Genomic DNA, 22,566 nt, shown 5'->3' on the forward strand with positions numbered 1-22,566 from the left:
GGCAGTCTTTTTTTTTTTTTTTTTTTTTTTTGGTAATGAGCAGAAACCTCAACACAGAAATAATCCTAGAAGGGAGCAACATTTGCCAGTACGGTTATAACAGCAAACCCTTCCTAACATAGGCCCAGCTTTGGACTTGAGTTCTGAAGTTTGAGTTGGAAACAGTAGGGGAAAGGGAGTGTGGATCTTCCCATTCCTCCATGTGCATAGCCCCAGCTGCCCTTCCCCTCAAACTCCTGTATTACCAGATTCTGATTTCTGATATTTTTACTTGAAGTAAAACAATAATGGTGGTGATGATAATCTAATAAATTGGCTAATGAATATGAAATAAATTGGCTAATGAATGCTGCCCTCTACTGCATCAACTCTAGGGTATGCATAGGTCTAGGCTGTTTACAATTAGAGACAATTCTTCATAAGTTCAGTGGTAGAAAGGCCCGTTACTGGGTCCTATCCCCACTTCTGCTTTGTAACCACAAATTTGTTACAGTATTTTACACATACTGCTTTCCATTTGTAGACCTCATTGAAAATACTCATCTCTAAATATTCCCAGCTTTTCCCCTCATTCAGAATATGATATACCACTGGGATTTCCTTATCTTGTTTAAACTGAAAATGGGCATGGACTAAGACTGTCAGTTTTGGTTCATTCCATTATAGTTAAAGTAGCAGCCTTTAATCATTACCAGCAATATTAGTGCCACAACAGTGTTTACATCTCAAATATGCTTCTAATTTTCCCAGTCAAATTGTTGGTGATATCTTAATGTTTTTTTAGGTAGCTAATGCCAAAATGCAAGGTTATGATCTTGATCTGAATATTTCCCAGATGTGTGGTAAGGTGAAAGGTGGAACAGCTAACAGAACTTGACTTCCTATCCATGTTAGTCTAACTTAAGTGAATTCTAAGTCAGGCATAATTAGAGAATGAGACCCCCAGAAGCCTTCACCTTCACGACTGTTTGAGATGAAAGCTTAGTCCTTGGGTGGATGTAACATAATCCACATGTTGGAAGAGAAATCAGAATCAGCTGTCACTGTCTCCTTGCATATGTTTTACAGTGCCCATTAGCCACCACCTTGTCAAAAGTCAGTGATCTTCTCCGAACTTAATGCTTCTAATTCATTTACAGTGCAATCAGGACCAGATTCTGAATCTGATGCCAGTTCTACCACAGTGACTTCCACTGATTGTTCCGTTTGCATATGGCAGATCCAGTTTTGGAAGAGATCATTGATAGAGACGGATTCTAAGGATCCTTGATCATGGAAGTCACTTAACTCTTTTCCAGGACAGCCATGACAGCAATAAAATAGATATCAAAAAGAAGAAATAGAACAATTTAACAGAACTTTGAATTTGGCCTATAGGTTTTGGACCAGATGACCTCCAAAGGCCTTTTCCAACTTAAATTATTTTCTGAATTGAAAAGGGGTCTAGAAATCTTTTCTATGTCCCACAACACTGGAATTGTTAAGCTGGGAAACTGATTAATATTCAAATCATTTAAGATAATTAGGAAAGTTTGCTTTTATTAAATATTGTAGTCTCACTGGATAAAACACTGAAATAGAACTGAGATAACAGAATCCTATTTCAAGCTTTGCTATTATTCTGCTAGGTCTCTTGAATGAATGGTGTTTACTGGCTTCTCAAACTGATCTTTCTGGCTCTGATACCTAATGATACTGGGATGAAGGTCACACTCTCTATGCTAGTATGTACATAAAGGGAAAATGACATCAGGGGCATGACTGTTAAGAGTAAACAGGTAATAGCTTGTGGTTAATGTACATGATAAAAAATATTTTATGAAGGCAGAGTGTGAGGACATTAGAGTGGTCCTATAACAAGTCCATCAGTGATTTGATTTGCGTTAGCCCGCTTGTTACTAAGGTAAGCCAGGTTTCTTGAAGTAAGATTTAAGTATTCATGCTAGTTGTCTTCTCCTAATAGCTTTTGCATCTGCTGGAAATCTTCATCCAGGTTTGTTAATGAATAGCTCTGAGTTTTCCTGTAAACAAAGATACAGGTCTTATGAGATAACAGGCAAGCAATCAACGAAGTGACAAATCATTAGTTCTACACTAAGAAAAATGGTAGATTTAATCAACCACAGGCCATAGATCTGCAAGAACATTTTTTGTTAGTTTTCAGAGCTATGTATATTTTGTCAGAAGCAGCACAGAAATAAGGAATTGCTGAAGTATCAGCTCATGATTACAGTATATTTCAGGACAGTGCTGATCACTGGCTCTACATGTTATACATTAACTAAGAAGAAGATATAAGGCTTCATAAATTAGCATACTGCTCATTAAAATCCTTCTATTTCTGAGGCTGGACTTAGGATGGTTTTGAGCAAATAATGGTGAACCAGCTGAGAACTGTGCCAGTCTGGTCACATATTGATTCATCTGACATCTCCTGCTGAAATGGGATTTAAGGAGGAAGGATAGATCTGGTATAACATAGGTCAGCCTTTGGAAACTTCCAGTCTCCCTGACTGTGGGTAGTTTGTGTCAGTTTGGGAATGTGGCCACAGAGCTCCCTTTTATGTGTCTCACAGCACTGGATTTGTTACATTGGAAATCAGAGATTGATATTCAAAGACTTAAGATCAATTAGAAAGGATTGCTGAGGTCAGTGGGCACTGGGTCTTGTCAGCTGACATTTGGAGCAGTGGCACTGACAGCTTTGAGATCCTTCAGGCAACATGCTAGAACTCCTTGCACCAGAACTGTTCCGCTTCGATACTAGAGAACTGAGAAGGTTTTGCCAACTGGGATTTTGTCATCTCTGTTTTATTAAAGATTTTACAGAGCACTAGCTCTTGCTCAGTATGTACATGAAACATACAGGACATGGAAATCAAAAATCACCTGCAACTAGTGTCAGTAATATATTCATGTTACTCTATTGTCATAACAAAGGAGATATTTGCAGTATAATTTCTATCCTGATACAAAAATTTCTTCTATCTTTCCTACCAGAGACTGGTTTATTTTCTTCTGCTTTCCCTGAGGGCTTTTATTTTTTCATAGGCAGCTGACAGTGCAACTGGTGGGACTGAGTGGGGTCAGGCAGCCCAGTTGCTTTGTAGTTGCATGGAAGTGAGTTATGATTGTGCAGATGCATGACAATAGATTTAGCAGTGTCTTATAACTGTTGATTATTCTGTTAGTTTATACACAGCAAGGAGCTCCCAGAGTGTGGTCTTGGCACACACAGATTTCAAAACAGCAAAATAAATAAAGTAAATAAATAGACTGACGGTTTAAAGGAAGCCACTGTGATGCTTAGTTGTATGTTTCAACTTACTCTTTTTTCTATCAAGTTCTTTTGTTAGTGTCTACCACAAGGAGAGAGGAGGAGATTACAGTGTGGGCTTGAGAGGAAAAAGAGAGGCACTAGGGAAATCATGAATAGAAAGAAAATAATTCACTAGAGGTGGGCAGAGGAACATGGACCTTAAGAATCAAATTTTCAGAAGTGGTTCTGTTATCTTCATGCTTTGCTTTGTAGAATACTTGCTGTTTATGAGCCTGATTTGTGAAAAGAGTACCCACAGATTTGTAAGTCTTGTAGGAACTACAGTTGGCAGTCCAGCTTTCAGATACCGAATCCTAAGTTCTGTAGGATGCACCAGCATGCAAGCTCATTATTTATTTTTGGTAAGTAGAAGTCCCTTCAAATTTCAAACAGGTCTAGTACTGTTGTCATAATAAAGCTTTTCATTACAGAAATAAATAGATGTCTCATTTCTAAACACCACTGACTACAGTGTTTGAATGGTTTCTAATAAAACAAAAAGGAATTATGGTCAGTGTTGCATTTGATCAGATATCAATTAGGATCAATAAGCACAAGCCTGCAAATGAAGAATGTGAGGATGAGGGACATAAAGTTCACAATTTAGAGGCAAGATCTCCAAAGTTTATACATAATCTGTGAAGACGATGCACTGTGAAACAATTTATGGTCTTGAAGTTTTTGTGAGCAAAATGTAAATGATCATACTCCCGCTGTCGCCTAGAGCTACCAGATACCTGAACTGACCTCTTCTGCTGTCTAGGCCTTTTAATGATTCTTTGCATTTCTTCTAGAATTCCAATGCATTGACCAGAAATATCATACAGTAGTTCTGACTGGTTTCTGTGTAACCAAAAATCCTGAACAATTCAGGACATGAGCTGCACACCATGCACGCTGTCAGTCCATACATTCCTAGAAGTGTTTTATTTCCTATGCAAAGACTGTACAGAATACTGCTTTGTAGCATAGCAAGTCTAACATTTTCAGAAATATTTGATTGACTTCTTGTGTGTGGTAACACAGCTGTATAGGCTTGGAAGAAATTTCAGGAGATCATGTGGTGCATCCCCTTGTCCCACAGTGTACATATGGATGATACCTATCAACAACTCCGCTGGACACTTTTATCACCTGCTCTTAAAGACTGCACACACTCCAAAGCATCTTTAATGAATACAGAGAGGTTTTACCACCCTTATTAAAATCTTCTTATTCTTAATATTCTCTCTTATTCTTTTGTGCTCTTGAGCCCATTATTTCTGTTGCCCCCTGCATGAAATATTCCCCTCCTCTTTCCAGATATTTTTTAAGTATGTGAAAGTTACTGATATGCTATCTCTTACCAAATCTCCTCTTCTTAAGATAAACGGGATGAATTTGTTTAATTTTCCATTGCAAATCAATTTTTCTAGACCTTTGGCCATGCTGGTTGCCCTCCTTAGACATGTCTTGAAATGAGCATAGAGCCTAGATGAAGCCTTCCAAGTGCTGAATAATGTGGAGAGATTGTCTTTTGCATTTCACACACTATATTCATGTTTAGACATGTTAGGAACATGTGTGCTTTTAATGTTGTTCACTCAAGGCCTAACTGTGGACCACTAGCCACCCAGACAGTTTTCTGCAAAATGGCTATCTGATTTTTCTTCATCCTGTATTTGCATTTCCTCAATACTTAATTCCATTTTGACAGTGAATCATTGAGAATGATTCTCTAAATATGGTTTTCTAGCCTGTTTTTCATCCTACTTAAAATACAGTTTTATATGAAACTAGTGTATTTGTGATAATGTAATGTGATAGTGTCAAAAGCCTAACTACATAGCTTTTTTCATGATAAGACCTGTTATGTTGTCATAAAATGAAATTAAACAGAATTTGCTCTTGACAAATCTTTGTTGGCTGTTTCTCTGCTTTCTTCCATTTCTCTGTATGAGGGGATGTATATGTAAGAATTAAAGGGCAACTCCAATGCTTCAGACTAAAGGTCAAGTCTGGTTTCCTGTTTCTGACAGTAGCAGTAGCAATAGCCTATTTACTTGTCCTAGGAACACGTTTTTGGAATTAATTGTTCTGATTGCTATTCAGTTCATGTAAACTGACATGCTACTAATGACTACTGTAATCTAACAAATATGGAAAAATACCTTCTTTCATTTTAAACATCTGGCCAATAATTTCATTTAAGATTCAGTGGGTAGTTGCTCTGTTCACTTTCTCAATGTTGCCTACAATTTTGTAGATTTGTGCTCCTCAAGCCATTTCTGTTCCACCCTGAGAAGCCCTAGGTTTTATTTATTCCTCAAACAATAGTTAATCCTTATTTCTGACCATGCATGTTGCCCTTTCCTTTAGCTTTTCCAGTTCTGTTCCATCTTTTATGAGATGAGAGGCTAGGGTAGCGTGTGTGTTCAAAATGCAAGCACAGATGTATTTAAACTCTGCTGCTATATTTTCCATTTCCTAAATGTTCCCTACTCCTGTACTGTACATTCCTAATTTTTGTTTTGCTATCTATTGTAAGAGTAAGAATTGATAGCTGTGCCATAAGCCATTCTGTAACACATTCCATATTTATAAACCTAACGTTACTTTCCCTGTGTGCACCAGTTTTTACAACATTCACGTACATTGAGTTTTATCTAGTATTTTATTGCCTTGTCAGCTTGGATCCTGAGATTCTTCTGCAGTTACTCCCAGTTCTTTCAGATTTACTACCCTGAATAGTTTAGTATAATCAGCAGGGTTTGTCATGGCATTACTGTTACTGTGGATCATTAATGAAAATGTTGAACAGAGACAATGCCAGGACTTTGTCAATTACTTTCCTGAGAAAACTGGTTATACTTCCCTGAGAAAACTGGTTACTTTTGTTCCCTTATTTTAACACATTACTATTTATTTATTGTTATCTATACATCAGCTACACAACATGTGTATAGAAATGCTGATGCTTCTTGGAATATAGGTGTGGAGTTTGTTCACACAGAAGCAGTAAGACATTGTACATATTATATTTACTGTCTACACAGTTTTATGTTTACTGTCTGTGCCCAGGCTGTACAAGCAGCACATGCACCATTGCTCTGACATTGCTCAGAAGTGTCTGTCTCCAAATGCAAAATCCCAGACAAAATATGGCAGCTCTGTTCTTCAGCTGCTCATCCCAATAGCTGTCTAAGACTTCGTCTACAATGTCGGATAACTTAGCTCCCCAGGTGGCTTTTGGATGCAGCACTCCTGACCTTTCACATTGCACATGTTAGTTCACGCTTAGCTGGTTTTGGCATGAACGATTTCCTCCTGGGATGAACCTCCACAAAATTCTCAGGATAGTTCACTGCAGGGACCACTCCTAAGAGGGAATATGGACAAGACCAAGCCAGGCTTGGTTCCTTTGGTTTTATTCACTCTTGTGCCAGGCCCTGCAAGGGGATCTCTACGTGACCTTGGCATCAGACTATACAAACAGTGAACTGGTGGGTTGCCACACAGTCTTCACAATATGTCAGTCACCCAGAACAGAAAAACCACAGACGTGTCTGAGGGCTATGGGTAAAGTCTCTAGAGGTAGTAGCCTGAGGAAGATTGAACCAAGCACTCTCAGGGATGCACCAGACCACCCTAGAAGGTGCGAATACGGTTGTCAACCAGTTTTCACCAAATAGCCTAGGGGCCAGGTGCTCTTTGCAAGGTTAGACAGTAGTGTAAGGAAAGGTATCTCTGAACCTGAAATAAAAGTACAGGAGGTTCTTTGCCCTCTACACATCCCCTGACAAGGATACTGCTGGGATCACAGCAGAAACTGCACTCACTGTCAGCTAAGTAGTTGATTGGGGGTGGTTGGCTGAGTGGGATATTGTGCTGTTAGACTCCAGTGAGCAGAAACCCCAATTTAAATACAGAAGGTTGATTAGAAAAGCTGGAAAGAATGTATCAAACCTTCTGAATTGTATTGTCTGTTAACTGTCCCAAGCATAGTTTTGTGAGTATTTGTGCTGGAGGCTTACATAGTTCAAGGAAAGGGAATACCAAAAAGATTTCAGCAACCCAGGCTAGGGAATCAGAGTTTGTATAAAAGGACAACACATGAGCTGTAAGAATGTGCAATTAGATCACATAATCCTGTGTGCAAAACATGCTTGTTAGCTGCTATCTGAGGATGCCAGCAGAGGAGATGGGAAACAATATAGAAGGAGACTTGAAGATAATGAAAGCAGAAGGGTGTGAAGTGATTGTGCTCTGCAGATCAGCCTTTTAAGTTTCTGTGCAAGACTGACGAATTTGTCATCCTGCTTTTTGATGAGGTGTTGAATGAACATTTAAGATGACAGCACTTATCACTGCTCATCAAAGTTTAAAAAAAACTGTTTGTACTAGAAGACTGAAGATACTAGGTCCAGCCAGGTTAGGAGACAGTCAAGTATTAAAGACGAAAACACTGTGAAAGACATATATCAGGTGCTTGCACTATAGCGGGCAATAGTTTACATCTGCGTGCAAGAGTACAGACCTTGTTACTTGCTTTAGTGTTTCAGCATACCTTTGATGATGAAAGATGCGTACAAAATATGTAAGACTAAGTACAAATCTACCATTAAAAATAAGAAGCTGATCACATAGCATTATAACAAGAATAATACAGTTCTGGAATTGTCTTTTTGATTGGTTGTAATTTAAGATTAATTAAGTACACAGAATTATTTATGTCAGAAGAAAACAAAAAATGGACAAATCAATGAACGAGTGATCAGAGGTCATTGAGTTCTTTTCAGCTGCTAAACTGTTAGCCTTAACAACTCATGTAGTAACAACTTGCAATCAATTTATCTTTATTTACTTAAAGACTCTGAAATAACAATTCTCATAATAATTGTGTCTTTCAATAAATATTTTGTCTGAAAAAGGTTAGACAGTAGGTTTTTTGCAAAGTACCCAAGGGGTTATGAGTTACTCACAACCTATGACTGGTCATCTTAAATCATATACAACATTGACCCAAACTATGCAAATATGAGTATTAGGGTCAGAGACCTGCCTTTCAATTGATCACATCCAGGTCAGTTAAGAAAAGAATTTGTGGAGAAAAAAAAAAGCTACAAGGGACAAACAACAGTTAGGAGTTTTAAGATAGACTGAAATACTGTTTGCAGTCATTTACTTAATACTGATCAACCATACCATACAGCTGCCCTAATCTACACTTCTCAGATGTTCATTCTGTTCCCACAGTCATTATAAAGTTTCCTTAAAAAAAGTGATTATTGTGACAAAGCAATACTAGGAATACTTGCGGCATTGTAGAAGAAAACTGCTGAAAGTGTTGATAAGTAACTGACACCAAAGATAATTATGTGAAAAAGAATGATCATTATAGCTGTCCAGGGGTAGTCTTGCATTATAAACATGTGGATTCCATATTTTAAAATACCATGGATTCCCTGTTCCTGTGTGAGGCGAAGACAGACATAAACCATTAGAACCAACAACTAATTGGTGTGGTGGATTAGTGTGTTTGGCAACTTTCTTATTTGCGAGGAAGACACTAAAACATCCTTTTTTTTCCCCAAAGAAACATAGCAGAAGCAGGATACTGCTAGGAATTGTACCTAGTCATGGTGTCTGAAAGAGGACGCTGTAGAACTTTGTGATTTTTCTATTTTACCACATTTCTAGGTCATTATGCCCATACAGATTTAGAAGAGGATCCTACCTGCCACAGGCAGTGCAATGCACATTGCCAAGCTTTGTGGTACAGCTATGCAGCGAGTTTCCTTCTGTCTCCTACCTTCACAAGAAGATAAGTATTTGAGACTAGCAAATAAGAAACCATATTTTTCCAGTCCTGTTGTCTTGCACGATGGGGAGTCAAGCTGAGATCCATCGTAAGAACAAATGAGGCCCAAAATTAAACATAACTGTTGAAAGAAACTGTTGTCTCATTTTGATGTGCAGCTGAGCAGCCTTAGCTAGAGCAACAGCCACAGTATGTGTCAGACAGTCCCAGTAGGAGGCAAAAAACCTGTCATTTGGATAAAGATTGTTGACAGACAAGTAGCAGAGGCCATCTGCAGCACACTGACTTTCATAAGTCTCACAACTTCCATACAATGTCTCATAGGGATGCCTTTTTTCATCTGTTTGTACATACTCTGACCACTTTAGCACCCAGGCTTACTTCCATCTGCTCATATGTGTCAGTGCCTAAGTAGTGATTGGCTCCGTTTAATTATAATTTGTGCTGCACTTGCGAATGTCTGTCCTGTATCTGCTAGAAGCTCCTGACTGAGCAGCAGCTGACTGCCTGAGCAAGTGAAGTCCTGCCTTTCTTGAGATTGCAGGTGATGGACAGCTACTCCTCCTAGCAGTCACCATGCATTTTGACTGTTTCTTCTGCAGTGCCACTGCCTATGCATTTTCCCTTCCTTGTGTGTTGGGATGAGCAATAAATGGAACAGCCTTAACTCCATCCAGTTTCTTCCAATTTGCAATTATTCACATTGAAACTTAAATGGTAAAATGCAGAAGGTGAACGTAATGACCATGCATGTGAAAGATAACTCAGGATTCCACCTAGGTTGATGTAGGCAGTTCCGTACACCCCTGAGAAAATTTACTGAGCTGTACTAGTCTCTTATAAGCTTTCCATTCTCCTGTGTATTTCTGTGGAGACCTAGAAATTTAAGATTTGGCAGAAATCCTGAGTGCCTGGTCCTGTCTACTAAATGGAAACATATATGGACTGCCAAGTTTCGATTAGGGTTTGGATTGGGATCCAAGTTTCCTTATAAACACATGAAGTAATCTTTCTGCTCAATTCAGTACCCATTACGCCTTAGTTAGAACATTGGTCCAGTCTTGGGCACCTCACTTCAAAAAAATTAGCCAATTGGAAAGAGACCAGAAAGAAAGCAATAGGAAGTCTAGAAAACATATACTGCTAGGAATGACTGCAAAGACTTGGATTGTTTAGTCCTTAGGGGTTTAGGTTGATTTGTTTTCTATTCAGAGTTATTTCCAAGCCAGATCATTCCAATGATTTTGTTTATAGTGCTGCTCCACAAACAGTTACATTTGAAGGGTTGGTGAACTTCAGCACAGAGGCAGGAAGAAGTATCTGGGGGGAAGGGAGGGCTGAATTGTTTAAGCCATCTTTGACAAGAGATCTAACAAATTGGATAACTACAACCCTGCATCTAACCATATATACTAGGTGGGAGTGGGGTTGGGAGTGTTTTGTTTTCCTTTTTTTCTATTGGCATATGAATTGCTACCATTTCTTGATCAGTATGAGTCATCAGTTATAACTCCTCCATCCCAGAAACAGATCAGATAGTGGATTCTGACACTGTCTGTGTCTAACCTACAAGTTATCAGTCAATTCTTGCAATGTTGGTGTCAAGCATGCTGAAATTTTCAGACCTTTGTATTTTCCATCAACATTCATGTAGGTGGCTGTATCTCTTCCCATCTTGGCTTAAAGCATGGAGCTCAAGAAATCTGAGCTGTGATTAACAGAGCTAGGTACAGTTGGCCTTACCTGTAGCCACGCCTTGTCCACAGCATGAATTAAATCCATGTGAAGGAAGCAAACATGTTTATCTTCCCTCCTGCAAGACAGTTCTAGCACTTTGGCTAAATCTGATTACATGCTTGCATGTTAGTGATGAAAGTGATGGACAAAGTGTCCTTGAGGGCAGATCTGAACTCATCTCAACTGACAGCATAGATGTGTCCTGAAGGTCACTTCTGCATTTCCTTTGCTTAAGTTTAACCCATCTAACTTTGGACATTTAGGCTAACTGTATTCCTGAATTAATTGTTTCTGTTACATGTCAGGATGTATACTAGCTAAATTGATTCCTGCCATTCTTGTAGATAAACTTAAACTCCTCCTTTGCTAACCAACAGCTCTCGTTACTGCATTACTAATGAGGTTCTCTCTTCCCATGTACCCTACTTCTGCCACCTTTCCATTTACTTCCTCTACAGAGGAGCATTGGCTGAGTGGTCCTTGCTCTGCTCTGAAATTAAAGCCATAAAATCAGCAGATAAGGAAAGGAAAAATGGTTTAGTTTCCTTTAATCCCCTTGTGGGTCTCAGATAGGGGAATTAGTCTTTTACGTGGTCTTTATGCACCAAGGAGATTTCACATCTTATGTTGATATTGTGCTAATGCAGGAGGGCTCAGAGGTCCTGTTCCCACAGCCTTCCAGAAGTTTGGATACCTATCTCAGGCTTATCCAAATGCATCAGATATGGGAATTGGACTGGAAAGCTCATGGGACATTCACATTTTGGCTATAGTTGATCTAAATATGACACATTAGCAGCTTGCTTTGTGGTCTTCCAGTGCTTTCACTTCTGATTTAGAGCAGGAAGGGTGGAGGTCTCAGAAAATATTAAATAATAATAAAAAGCACCAAACTTATTTTAACTTCAAGTGAAGTTTTAGTTTTAAGTCTAAGCTCAGGTTATGGATCAGGTTGGTTATTATTTGAGATTTCTGCCCATAACTGTGGCATCATGGGTTGTGAGATTTGTATCTTAAGTTGCTTTCCAAAGACAACCGCAAAGTCTGTAAGAGATTACATTGTAGTGGAACTACTTTGCTTCATTGAAAAAGCTTGCAAAAGCAAGTCTTGCTTAGCCCATTTTCAGTTTTCTAGGTTTGTTTTATCTTTTACTTCCACCATCTTTCTCCTTCTGTTGTCAATAATTATTATGAAAAACAAATAAAAGATAGGGATAACTAGAACTTCTCATTTAGGGGATGTTTTCAACTTGCTTTGCACAGGTGTAACTGGTGAAACAGAGAAAGAGAGTTAGTGGGCTCATAATCCTTAGCACTTCACTCTTTCATGACCACATCCAACCAGTCTCATTTCTTCTAACCAGCTACTAAGAGCAGCTTTTTGAAATATCAAATCTTTAGCATTATGCCTTATCACAAACTTTGTTTGGCCCAAGCCAATGCCAGGCAAAGGTACCCCTTCAGAGAAGCTGCCTGGAGGATGCACACAAAGTTCTTAAAAGTCAGTTTAGAGGAATGTTACCAATTTCCATCCTCTCCACCAAGAGCAGCAGCTGTCTTCACAGGCCCAGCAGATTCTTGTCACCACTTGGGAAACTGGAAAGTTTTGGAAGCTCTCAGTCATCATCACATTCCATCCAGCTGAACTCAGTCTTCATCTGTGGTATTTCTGCAGACAGAAGAAAGGGCAGGGGAGGGAGGGGCTGCCTGTAGGTTGCCATGTATATGGGATAATCTCTGAAAGGGAGAGGAAGGTGCAAGGTGGTCCTGTTCCTTTACATTAAGAGGACTGCAGCTAGGGTTGCAGACATTTAAAGTGCATTTTAAGAACTTATTACACAAATGACGCAGCTACAGAAAAATGGTCACTGCCTCACACTGCAAAGAAGTTGAATTTGGTCCCAGAATCAAGTGGTTCTCTTTGCAGGGTATGCTTGAATCCATTGCAGTACTGCCTCGATAATACATCTGGTACTCTGTCAAGTTGTCTTTCCTAACAAATTGCTTGACATAATTTCACTCAAGTTCTATGATATTTTGTAATTTTTTTGCTTCATTTTACCAGCATTTTTATAAAAACATAGGACATTTGGAATAAGCGTACAGAACTACGTAAGTGAAATTTTTCACTTGTATTTTTTACAGTCCCTCTGTGCAGAGCAAGACAGCCAGTTAGCTTTCTGTTGCCTTGTCATTTATATAATGATCACTTTGACAAACTATAAAAATACAGTTTATTTAAGTTAAATATATTTGGGTTCTATTGGGAGTATGTTTCTAGCCTTTGAGACCTGTAAAGAGAGCACATGCATAGCTACAGGGCACATCTCAAGTTGATATTTGAAATGTTTCTAATTATAATGACTTGGAAATGGTTTGGGTATTGAAAGCTATGCTTTTACAGTGCATGTGGTCAAAGCGGATTAGTTGTAATTGTTGAAGTTTACAGAGTTATGGCTGTAAAATAATAGTGTGCTATCTGTTTTAAAACCATAATGAAGGCCACAGAATAATTTTTTTTTTAATTATTCTATTTTCCTCTCCAAGTTCCTAAAAAGCATGGAACCGGAAATGAGTAACTACTAACAAGAATTTTCCCCCCAAGAATATTAATTTTTTGTAGTGCTTATTATCAAGCCTAATTGCAAGTCACATTATATCATGGAAATTACTTTATACATTCTCTTGGAATGAAAAGCTTTAAGGCATGGAAATGCCTGAGCCCAAGCAATGTTATAAAATCAGATACAAGAAACGTACAAGGAAGTATGCTGAAATGCCTTTTTTGTTTCAATCTTCACAGCAAAGAAACTGGAGTTCCAAAGAGGAGCTAACATTGGTTGGAATAGAAAGAGAACAGAATGAAAATGAGTCGGATGTTATCTGTTTTTCACTTGATAAAATTTACTTGCTCTACTGAGTAGCCTGGCAAGCCTTTAGACATTAATTCTGAAAACTTGAGGAGAAAAATGGCTCCCCACATAGCTGAGGAAGTAGTAAATATAATACCTATCTTTTAAAAGGGAAAAAACCAAAGACCTAGAGACAAATCATCACATCCTGAGAAAAAAAATGGGAAAAGCAATTTTTAAATAAATGTTTATAAGCACCTGAGTAATTATCAACCAAAAATAATTAATCAAAGAATTAATCAAAGAGAAGTAATATCAAACCAACCTAATTTTCAACTGTGATGAGATAAAAATCTTCATGTGTAGCAGAGAAGCAGTAGATACCATCAATTTGGGAAAGTTTATTGAAACTAATGTCCCTAATGATATTCTCTTAACCAAGATGAGCAAGCAAAATATAAGTGGAATTCTTACAGTATGGAAACCCATACTGAGGACTCACCAGTTTTTCACTGCCAATCTGAACAGAGGCATCAAGTTCCGCAAAGTCTCTTCAAGATATCTCCTAATCAAAAATTCATTAATAATTTGAATGAAGGAATTGAAAATATGGTTGTAAAAGTTGCAGGCAGTATGAAACGTGGAATAGTTGCAAGTACTTTGGAAGACTAATAAGAACTCAAACCAACATTGACAAATTAGAGAAATTATAAAATAAACAAGAGACTACTTAACTGGGACATGTACAAAGTATGACATTTAACTAGGAGTAATCAAATTCACAACTACAGAATGAGGAATGACTGCTTACATTTCTTCCATGTATGCAAGGATGATGGATCACAAATCAAACATGAATCAGTATTATCATATTAGCCTAAAAAAAAAAAAAGGAAGTATGCATAAATGTATGAGTATGCATATATCCTTTGCAGGAAAAGTGAAATATTCCTTCATGTATTAACACTGGTAAGATTTCAGCAAGAGTACTATGGCTGTGTTGTGAACGAAAGCAACAGGAGTGCTCAAAGGTCTAGAAAACCTGAAAGCTTTAAGGAAAGCATTGAAAAACTGGGATTGTTCAGAGAGCAAAAGTTGGTAGGTAGATAGGTAGGTGTAATAATACTTCCTGAATATGTAAAAGGTTTCTGCAAAGAAAACAAAAATATCTCTTTTTTTTTATGTTAGTTTACAGTTTAAACAAGAATTAATGGGCTCAAATTACAACAAGGCCATTTAAATTGGATACTAAAAAAAAACTTTCTAATGTAGATAGTGGAATAAGTTACATGGTAGGTCATAGAAACTCATTTTTTGGAGGTGTCTGAGACCAATCATCTGTCAAGAATAGCTTTCCTAACTAAGGCCAGTGGAGTACCCACAGTGGTCTGGTATCCTTTCAGCCATATTTTCTAATAGGCTCTTATGTCCAAGCCTGGAGCACTTGAAGAATATGAAATTTTACAGAGTTATTCTTGAGAGCCCATGGAAAATATATTTTTTTATTGCAGTAATATAGAAGTCCAATCACAGCCTGAAACTCTGCTACATAAACCTTGAAGAAAATACAAAATTATTTGTGCCCTCAAAGAAGGCAGTTCCATTAGATAGTGAAAACACTACAGTTTTAACCTTCATACTGTATGTCTTGATTTCTTTTTTTTATATATTCCTGCTGAATTTAATAATGACTTAAGAATAATCAAATACATATTTTCACTCTTACATCAAAGGCATTTGATTTAAATCCAGTCTTTTCAAAGTTTTGAAAAGTCCTTATGACTTCTGCTTGTAGATCCATGTCAGATGAATTGGTGCTCTCATGCTGACTTTTGAAATTTGTGTCTATGTCACTGACACCTATGAAAAGATTCTTATTGTCTTCAGTAGATTTCTGTCAAACTCATGAGGGAATCTCCTCCTGAGAAAATCTGTAAATAATACTGAATAATTTGCAATCTACACAAAAGCTAGTTTTGTGCTTGTAAGTAGTATGTAACTCCAGTGAAGTCTCCAGGGTGTACAGAGAGTAGTAGAGTAGATAAGTACCAAATTATGTCCCTGTTACCCAAGGGGTATTAGATTCAAGACTTTTAGATTCATTTGAAAGAAAAACAGCCATTAAAATTTCCCCTTCTTCCCCCCAAAGTACTGCAGAAGTTAGAATATGCAAAATTGTCGCTGAAAATTACACATTTTTTAACTTCCAAATATACAAAACACATTCAGTGAGAATAAATCCCTGATCACTGGTGATGGGAACAGACTAATAATAGTTCCAAAGAATTCAGCTACATTTGGCTCCAGTTAAATAGTGTAACTAGGCATAATCAGGCTAGTTACTGTGGATGTAATGTAAATGTGCTAACATTTGTCCTTATGACATACTTTCAGCTGCCCCACTGTGGATATAATGGAGTTTGAGATTGCAAACAAACTTTACCAGAAAAAATTACTATATTTTCATGAATTATATGAATACTTCTGTTGCTTTAACTTAGGTATTGTACTGAAGAGCAGTGTATCTCCATCATTCAAGTGCAGGAGACTTAAAACAGGTTCAGTGCAAGTTTCTTATTTAAGCACTGTTCTCCTTCAGCTGCAAGTGTAATAGTCAATTGAAACGAACTAATATGGTGTCATTGTTACATGGATAATATGACAAAATATAACTCCGTCTAATCCATTTCAACATAAAAATTAATAATGGCATATGTTATGCCAGTTTCTTCTTTTTTTTTTTTTCTTTCTTACTGCTGTTGTTAGAAATGGACCCACCCCAGTGGATCCACAGTGCCATGGTTCAGGTTACAACAATTAATTTCTGTAGAAAGAATTAACTGAATTCTTCTCATCACTTTTTGGCATGGAAAATACAAAACCCTATGTCACTCATAAAAAGAAATGGGCATTGTAGCACTGCTCGCACCACATTCTTACCCTCTAATAGCTTCTCATCCACATAAGGCACTCCACTTAACTGATTTTGAGCACAAATAGTTCAGGAGATGTCCCGCAGGAGAGAAATATTAAAGATCACTGCTCTGTCTTAATGCTTTCACAGAAAATCAAGAAAGCAACTTTGGCTTTTCTTTACTGTGAAAATGAGCAACATTCTAAGAGTAATACAAGCATAATAGGTCTTGGCTGGTGTGGACTCACTGACCTGCTTGTATCAACAGCATGACACTGGTATATATGAGCTGACTATCAATGACTCACAACTTTTCTTGAGATTAGAGAGTATAATTCTCTTCATTTTACATATGGAAAATGATATATGGCTGCTTTGCAACAGTAGACAAGTTAGCCTTAAAAGTAGGTCAAGGGTCTTAACTGACTCTTCCCTCACATTTTCTGTGTTGTCCTAGATTACAGTTCCCCTAAATTATAGCTCCTCTTATTTGCACCTAAGCACCTCTTGCTAATTCTCAAGCTAACATTACATATAAGTAACTAATGAAGTTGTGTTTAGAGTTTTCATTTAAATAACCGGCCATATCTTTTCTGCTTGGCAGTAGTTAGGCAGCTCCAGATATCAGAGGGGCCTTTTCAGAGGGGCCTTTGCTGCTACTGAGTTGGACACCACTGATGATGGAGTGAGCTGATTTTGGAAACTGTTGTTTTTAACACCCTCACAGGTAGCAGACTTGCAGTGCCATATGTAACTGCATTCACTCTGTTCAAGTCTGGGTTTCAAGCCCAAGAGGCAATTGGTACAGTATTATTCTCACATGGCTCAGTGGATATTAAAATCTTTCACTGCATAGATGAAGTTTTCTTAGTTTATATGTCCATCCTTAGCACTGCTGATTTTTCATGCTGCAACTAAGAATGTTACTATAAAAATCTTAGAGCAGAAAGCTTTATCAGGTTTATTGGTTTTTTTAATAATACATGATCATTTGTTGCTATCAAGATTTGTATTTGCATTTTGATACCAACATTTAAACAAAATGATCCTCCAGTTTCGTGTCTTCATAGGTTTGTACAAGAAAGTTTTTTTTAATAGTATTTCTGGTTTGATATGATCCATTTTCTGAAGAGCTTTACTAGATCCTAGACCTACTGGTTTTTATCTTACAGTTCTCACTGAAGTCTTTCTCATATGCAGGGACTATAGACCTTTTAGCTGTGGCCAACTTAATGCTTCTTGCTAAGTAAACACAAGTGTCTGGTAATTGCACTGGAATTTATATATCTTCATATCGAAATTTGTGTGGTTTATATAAGTATAGAATTTTATTTCTATTTAAAAATGCATCTAGGATTGGGTTTTTGACAATAAAAGGAGGTCTTTCATGTTAAATTGCCTAGTTTGATATTCTCTCTCTTCTTCACACGCATAAACTATGTCATCAGTTTACTTCCCAATAAAAATCAGCTATTAGTTTTTCATGCTTAATTCACAGACACTGCCCAGATAACATCAAAGTCTGCTTCTAGTCACAGAACAAGTAACACCCTCACTCCTGAGTTGCATAGACCAGTTCAATAGCCATACAGAATGGCTTTTGCATTGTTATAAAGCATTCATTTTCAAAAAACTTTACAGTGAAAGAACTTCCTCCTCACCTCCGCTGCACACTGAAGTCCACATGGTTCCAAAGTCTGAACAGACAGCATTCAGTTTTCAGGGACAGAAAATCAGCATTTCCAGAAAAAGCACTGAATACCAAGTTACACTCTTGGCTTCAGTTGATGTGTGGTTACCGTAAGGAATTTTTAAGTAAATGAAAAAACATATGGATTTTCCAGTACTACCCTACTCAGACAAAAAGCAAGCATAGCACATATTTTGGAGGAAATTACTGCAGGTTTGGGTTTTTTTTTAATGCAGGTAGCAACTCATCAGTGTTTTTCCAGCTCATCTATTTGTCACATTATTTGTTGGCTTGGTCTAGGATGTTCTTTACAATTTCTCAGCACTTTTGGCCCTCCTTTAATTTCCCCACTGGTAGACCCTTAGACACCACAGAGTTAGATCGGCTATTGTTCCGACTGCTACTACTTTAATATTTGGTTGGAGCCATTATTATCCTGTATTAAGACTCAATCCTGAAACAACATAGCCATCCAGTTACTCTAGTAATAGCTGAAAAGGGATCTCTGAAGTCATAATGTAAGTTGGAGTAACTTCTACTACTCCCAGATCAGTATGCTCTAGGGCAGAAAACATAGAGATGAAAATCTCTGTCTCCCATTACTGGCCCCTTGAGCCATCGAGAATCCCAGAGTTTGTTTTAAAGAAAAAAAATTAATCATATCTATTACAAACAGAGCAAAATGTTTCTGATATCTGAAAGACAAAGATAATGTGGCCATTAGGGTTAGTCTTACTATATCCCAAAATGTCAACATACTTGCCAAAAGTGAATTTATCAGGTCAGTGCAGCCAAGAGATCTAGTTTATCTGAATGTCCTACGACGAATAAATAGTTTACCACTGGTTTTGAAGATTGGGGTAATTCTAACATTCTATTGACATATGCTATAGATTTAATTTAATGCTGTGGTTCAGATGTCTCTTCTGATAAATTTCAGTAAACTCTGCTATGAAGAATGGAGCTGTTTCAGTATTTATGTCATTTAAAATGCAGGGTTAGCAAAGAAATGTTAATTGAAACAATGTTTGTGTATATTCTTGCAATGGTTTAGAGAAGAATTTAGCTAAAGTTTGCTGGTCAATTGGTTCTGAATATTAGAAGTTTAGGATTTTTCAGGTTTATTACCTTTTCTATAGTGAGAAAATCCTCTACTGAAGTGTTAAAATAGCTCAATTTTTATTTTTTAGGCATATTGGAGATAACATCTGTAGAAATCGGAGTTGTGGCAGTTAAGTCCATTAAGAGCAACTATTATTTAGCCATGAACAAGAAAGGAAAAGTCTACGGCTCTGTAAGTATTTTTTTTACCTTCCAAACAGATTGCAGTATTCGGCATAGTTCCCTCTCTTACCTACTGAAAACCCTGCTTGCCTGTGTGTTACTACTAATTAGAGCTGAAATGAGCTGTTCATCAAAATTTCATCCTCTGGTAAAACAGCTGCCCCACTCTCCACAAGCTCCCTGTTGTTTATTAAGCTCATATCATACCAAAGCAGCTGCCAGGATTTATCATGCTTAACTGATTCAGTCAGGTTTCTAATTAAGTAGTGGCCAATGGAGAGGGTCCTACAAAATGTAATTCTTAAGGCTATTTTTCCATGTTCTTCTGCACTACAGTCACATTTAGCAGTAATCTGGGGAGATGGGAGTGGATAAAGTGTACCTGAAATCTTGGAAACTTAAGGTGATGGAGCAGACACACCAAATTATCAAACTACAAGTTTGAAGAAGATTTGTAGAGTAGCCAGCTTTAAATTGACTGTATTAATACTTGAGATTATGGGCACTACAGAGAGACATAGACTTGCATATCAGCAGATAGATAAGCTTTGGGCAGAATTTGGGTATCATTCAAAAATTATCCATATATACTCTATTTGAATTTGTGTAAGTTTCAGGTTACTGTTACTTTCAGGAGGGGAGGGGGGAAAAAAAACCTGAAACAAACAAAAAAATAAAACCCAACCCAGCAAAACCCAGTAACTGTCAAAATATTTTTAATAGGAAGCAATATGATCTATAAATCTGACTGTTCAGCTCAAGTGTACCCTCACTCATCCACATGATTACACAAACACCAGATTGTTCTGGTATTACATCTGGTTTGGTTTGTAATTTTGCCATTTTTTGCCAGTTCCAGTGAGTTCGAGCCCACATAAATGTAAACTTATTCAAGTCATCTGCAAAAGTTATGAGCCAATCTTCCAATTGTCCGGTATTCAGAACATATATAGGCTTTAAAGAGAGCATGTGACAGATAGGTGCTGAGGCTGGGTTTATCCTCAGGCGATGTAGCTAAGCCTCCTACATCTGCTGAAAATAATGCAATAATGCCAGCCTCAACTGAGACTCAAGGGGCTTGAAGTCATTTGGCCCTCTTTTTTAAGGAAGCATTCCTACAGGATGGGTTTAGTTCATACAAACTATATAAACTGTCCTGCCTCATCTGCACTGTGGCTAGTCACTCCTGGTTCAAATGATTACTTCTGACTTTCTGGACTTCTGGACAGTGTCAAAGAATCACATTAAGAAAAGACCAGAACACAGAAATGTTTCTTAAGCTCCTGTAAATGTGGGTTTTAATTTCTAGATTTACACTGGTCAGAAATAGAGGATGATCAGCGCTCAGTTCTGCATCATTGAGAGGTATAAGGGTGTACTGAGTTGCTGACAAGGTTACCATTTGTCAGTTAAGCTACACTGATTGATCATAGGTATACTTCTGTACATATGTGAAGGTGTTAGCATAAATCACCATCTTCAGTTCACACATCTCAGTTTACAGTGTTTAATTTAGTCATTTGTGATGGTCTCTCCCAAAGACTGAGATAAGTTTTCCTATCCAAGTTGCTAGCCGCGTCTGCTGTGGTTAAGAGTCCGTCCCAACCCTATATACACACAAAAGAAGTCAAAGTAGCTTTCATGTACCATAGGTGGAAACTGCTGCCATAAGATTCGGTAATTCATAGTGTATTAGAAATAGTGTTGACAGGAGGATACGAATGTGGAAAGCCTTTTTTTTAATTCCAGCTGAGATAATTTTTCAATATTCACATCATAAAATCACAACACAATGACTTATCGAAACCTATTCCATAATACTTCAGAGATTTCAAGAATGCTTCTGTTATTATTTTTCCCATCCTCCCAAGACTTGCAGTTAGACTCATATTACTACAATGTGGCAGCTTGCAGATGGATATGAAAAACAGAACCAATAAAAATTTTAAAAACACTCTTAAGCATGTGCACAATAGACATTGGTGCAGGGTTATGCTGAAATTTGTTTGAAATGAGCAAAGCAATCCTGGGCTAACACTCAGACCCCTGCCAATAAGACTTCTTAACCACATCACAACATCATCTGTTCTCTTTTTATTATCTAAGAATAGAGATAAAAGTTTGGATTTGAGTACAATTCTGCATCTGGGAAAACAAGTTAAATAAGACTGTTTCTATGTTTATCAAATACTTTTCCATTTGACTGACTTTGGTTAGAATAAGGGAGCAAAAGAATACTCACTATTCTGTTTTTTTAACAAAGCAAGCTGCTGGCAGATAGGAGAAGTTACTGTGGTTTAGAACTGTGATTGATGGCTACCTGCCTTCTTAATACCTTGATTCCAGAGGTGGCATATTACAGTAAATAAATATTAAATTTTCTATATTTAGCTTTGTGAATACAGGCAGTATCAAGGGTCGTTTTGTAAAGAGTTGTCTCTTGATATTGTCTTCCCCACCAGTCATTGTTCAACTAACTACTAGTCCCAAAATCAAAGAGCATTTTGGGAGCCAAACTGACTTTGAATATGCGCAATTCTGTTAGGAAAACATAAGCTGTGGTCTTAGCAGCAAATAAGTAAAACATTAATTATAGACCCAAAAATTCTTACTGTATGAAAGTACTGAACATTAACTAGTTTAAAAATTCTGATTTAAATTAATAGAAATTGAAAATTTATTTTTTTAATATTCTTATGTCCTTTTTTATTAATGTGGATACTTTCTATGTCTTTATTAGCTGAATATCTAAGAATTTTGATCATAATAAAAGATAAAACATCCCTGAAATTCTTATAGGTACCATGAAAATTGTTTTATTATTCAGACATATTTCTTGTCATGTTCATAGACACGTTAAAAATACCACATGTAGTTAGCGTATCATACTCTGAGATTCTGACATGCTTCTGCCTGAGCTGTGAACACCTTATTTTCTGAAATGCAGAAGCAACAAAATACTAATTTTTG

At 37.3% G+C, this 22,566-nt stretch overlaps 1 protein-coding gene across 4 annotated transcripts in view; it reads left to right on the forward strand.

Annotated features, from left to right (window-relative positions):
* FGF10 (fibroblast growth factor 10) overlaps positions 1 to 22,566 on the forward strand; it is an 80,469-nt gene that overhangs the window by 53,867 nt on the left and 4,036 nt on the right. For all 4 annotated transcript variants that reach the window (XM_049794391.1, XM_049794392.1, XM_049794390.1 and 1 more), the window contains one exon: positions 19,503 to 19,606. In XM_049794391.1, coding sequence (XP_049650348.1) covers positions 19,503 to 19,606 — 104 coding nt within the window. The remainder of the gene's footprint in view (positions 1 to 19,502; positions 19,607 to 22,566) is intronic.

Source organism: Accipiter gentilis, chromosome Z (assembly GCF_929443795.1).
Source record: "Accipiter gentilis chromosome Z, bAccGen1.1, whole genome shotgun sequence".
NCBI classification, from domain to species: domain Eukaryota; kingdom Metazoa; phylum Chordata; class Aves; order Accipitriformes; family Accipitridae; genus Astur; species Astur gentilis.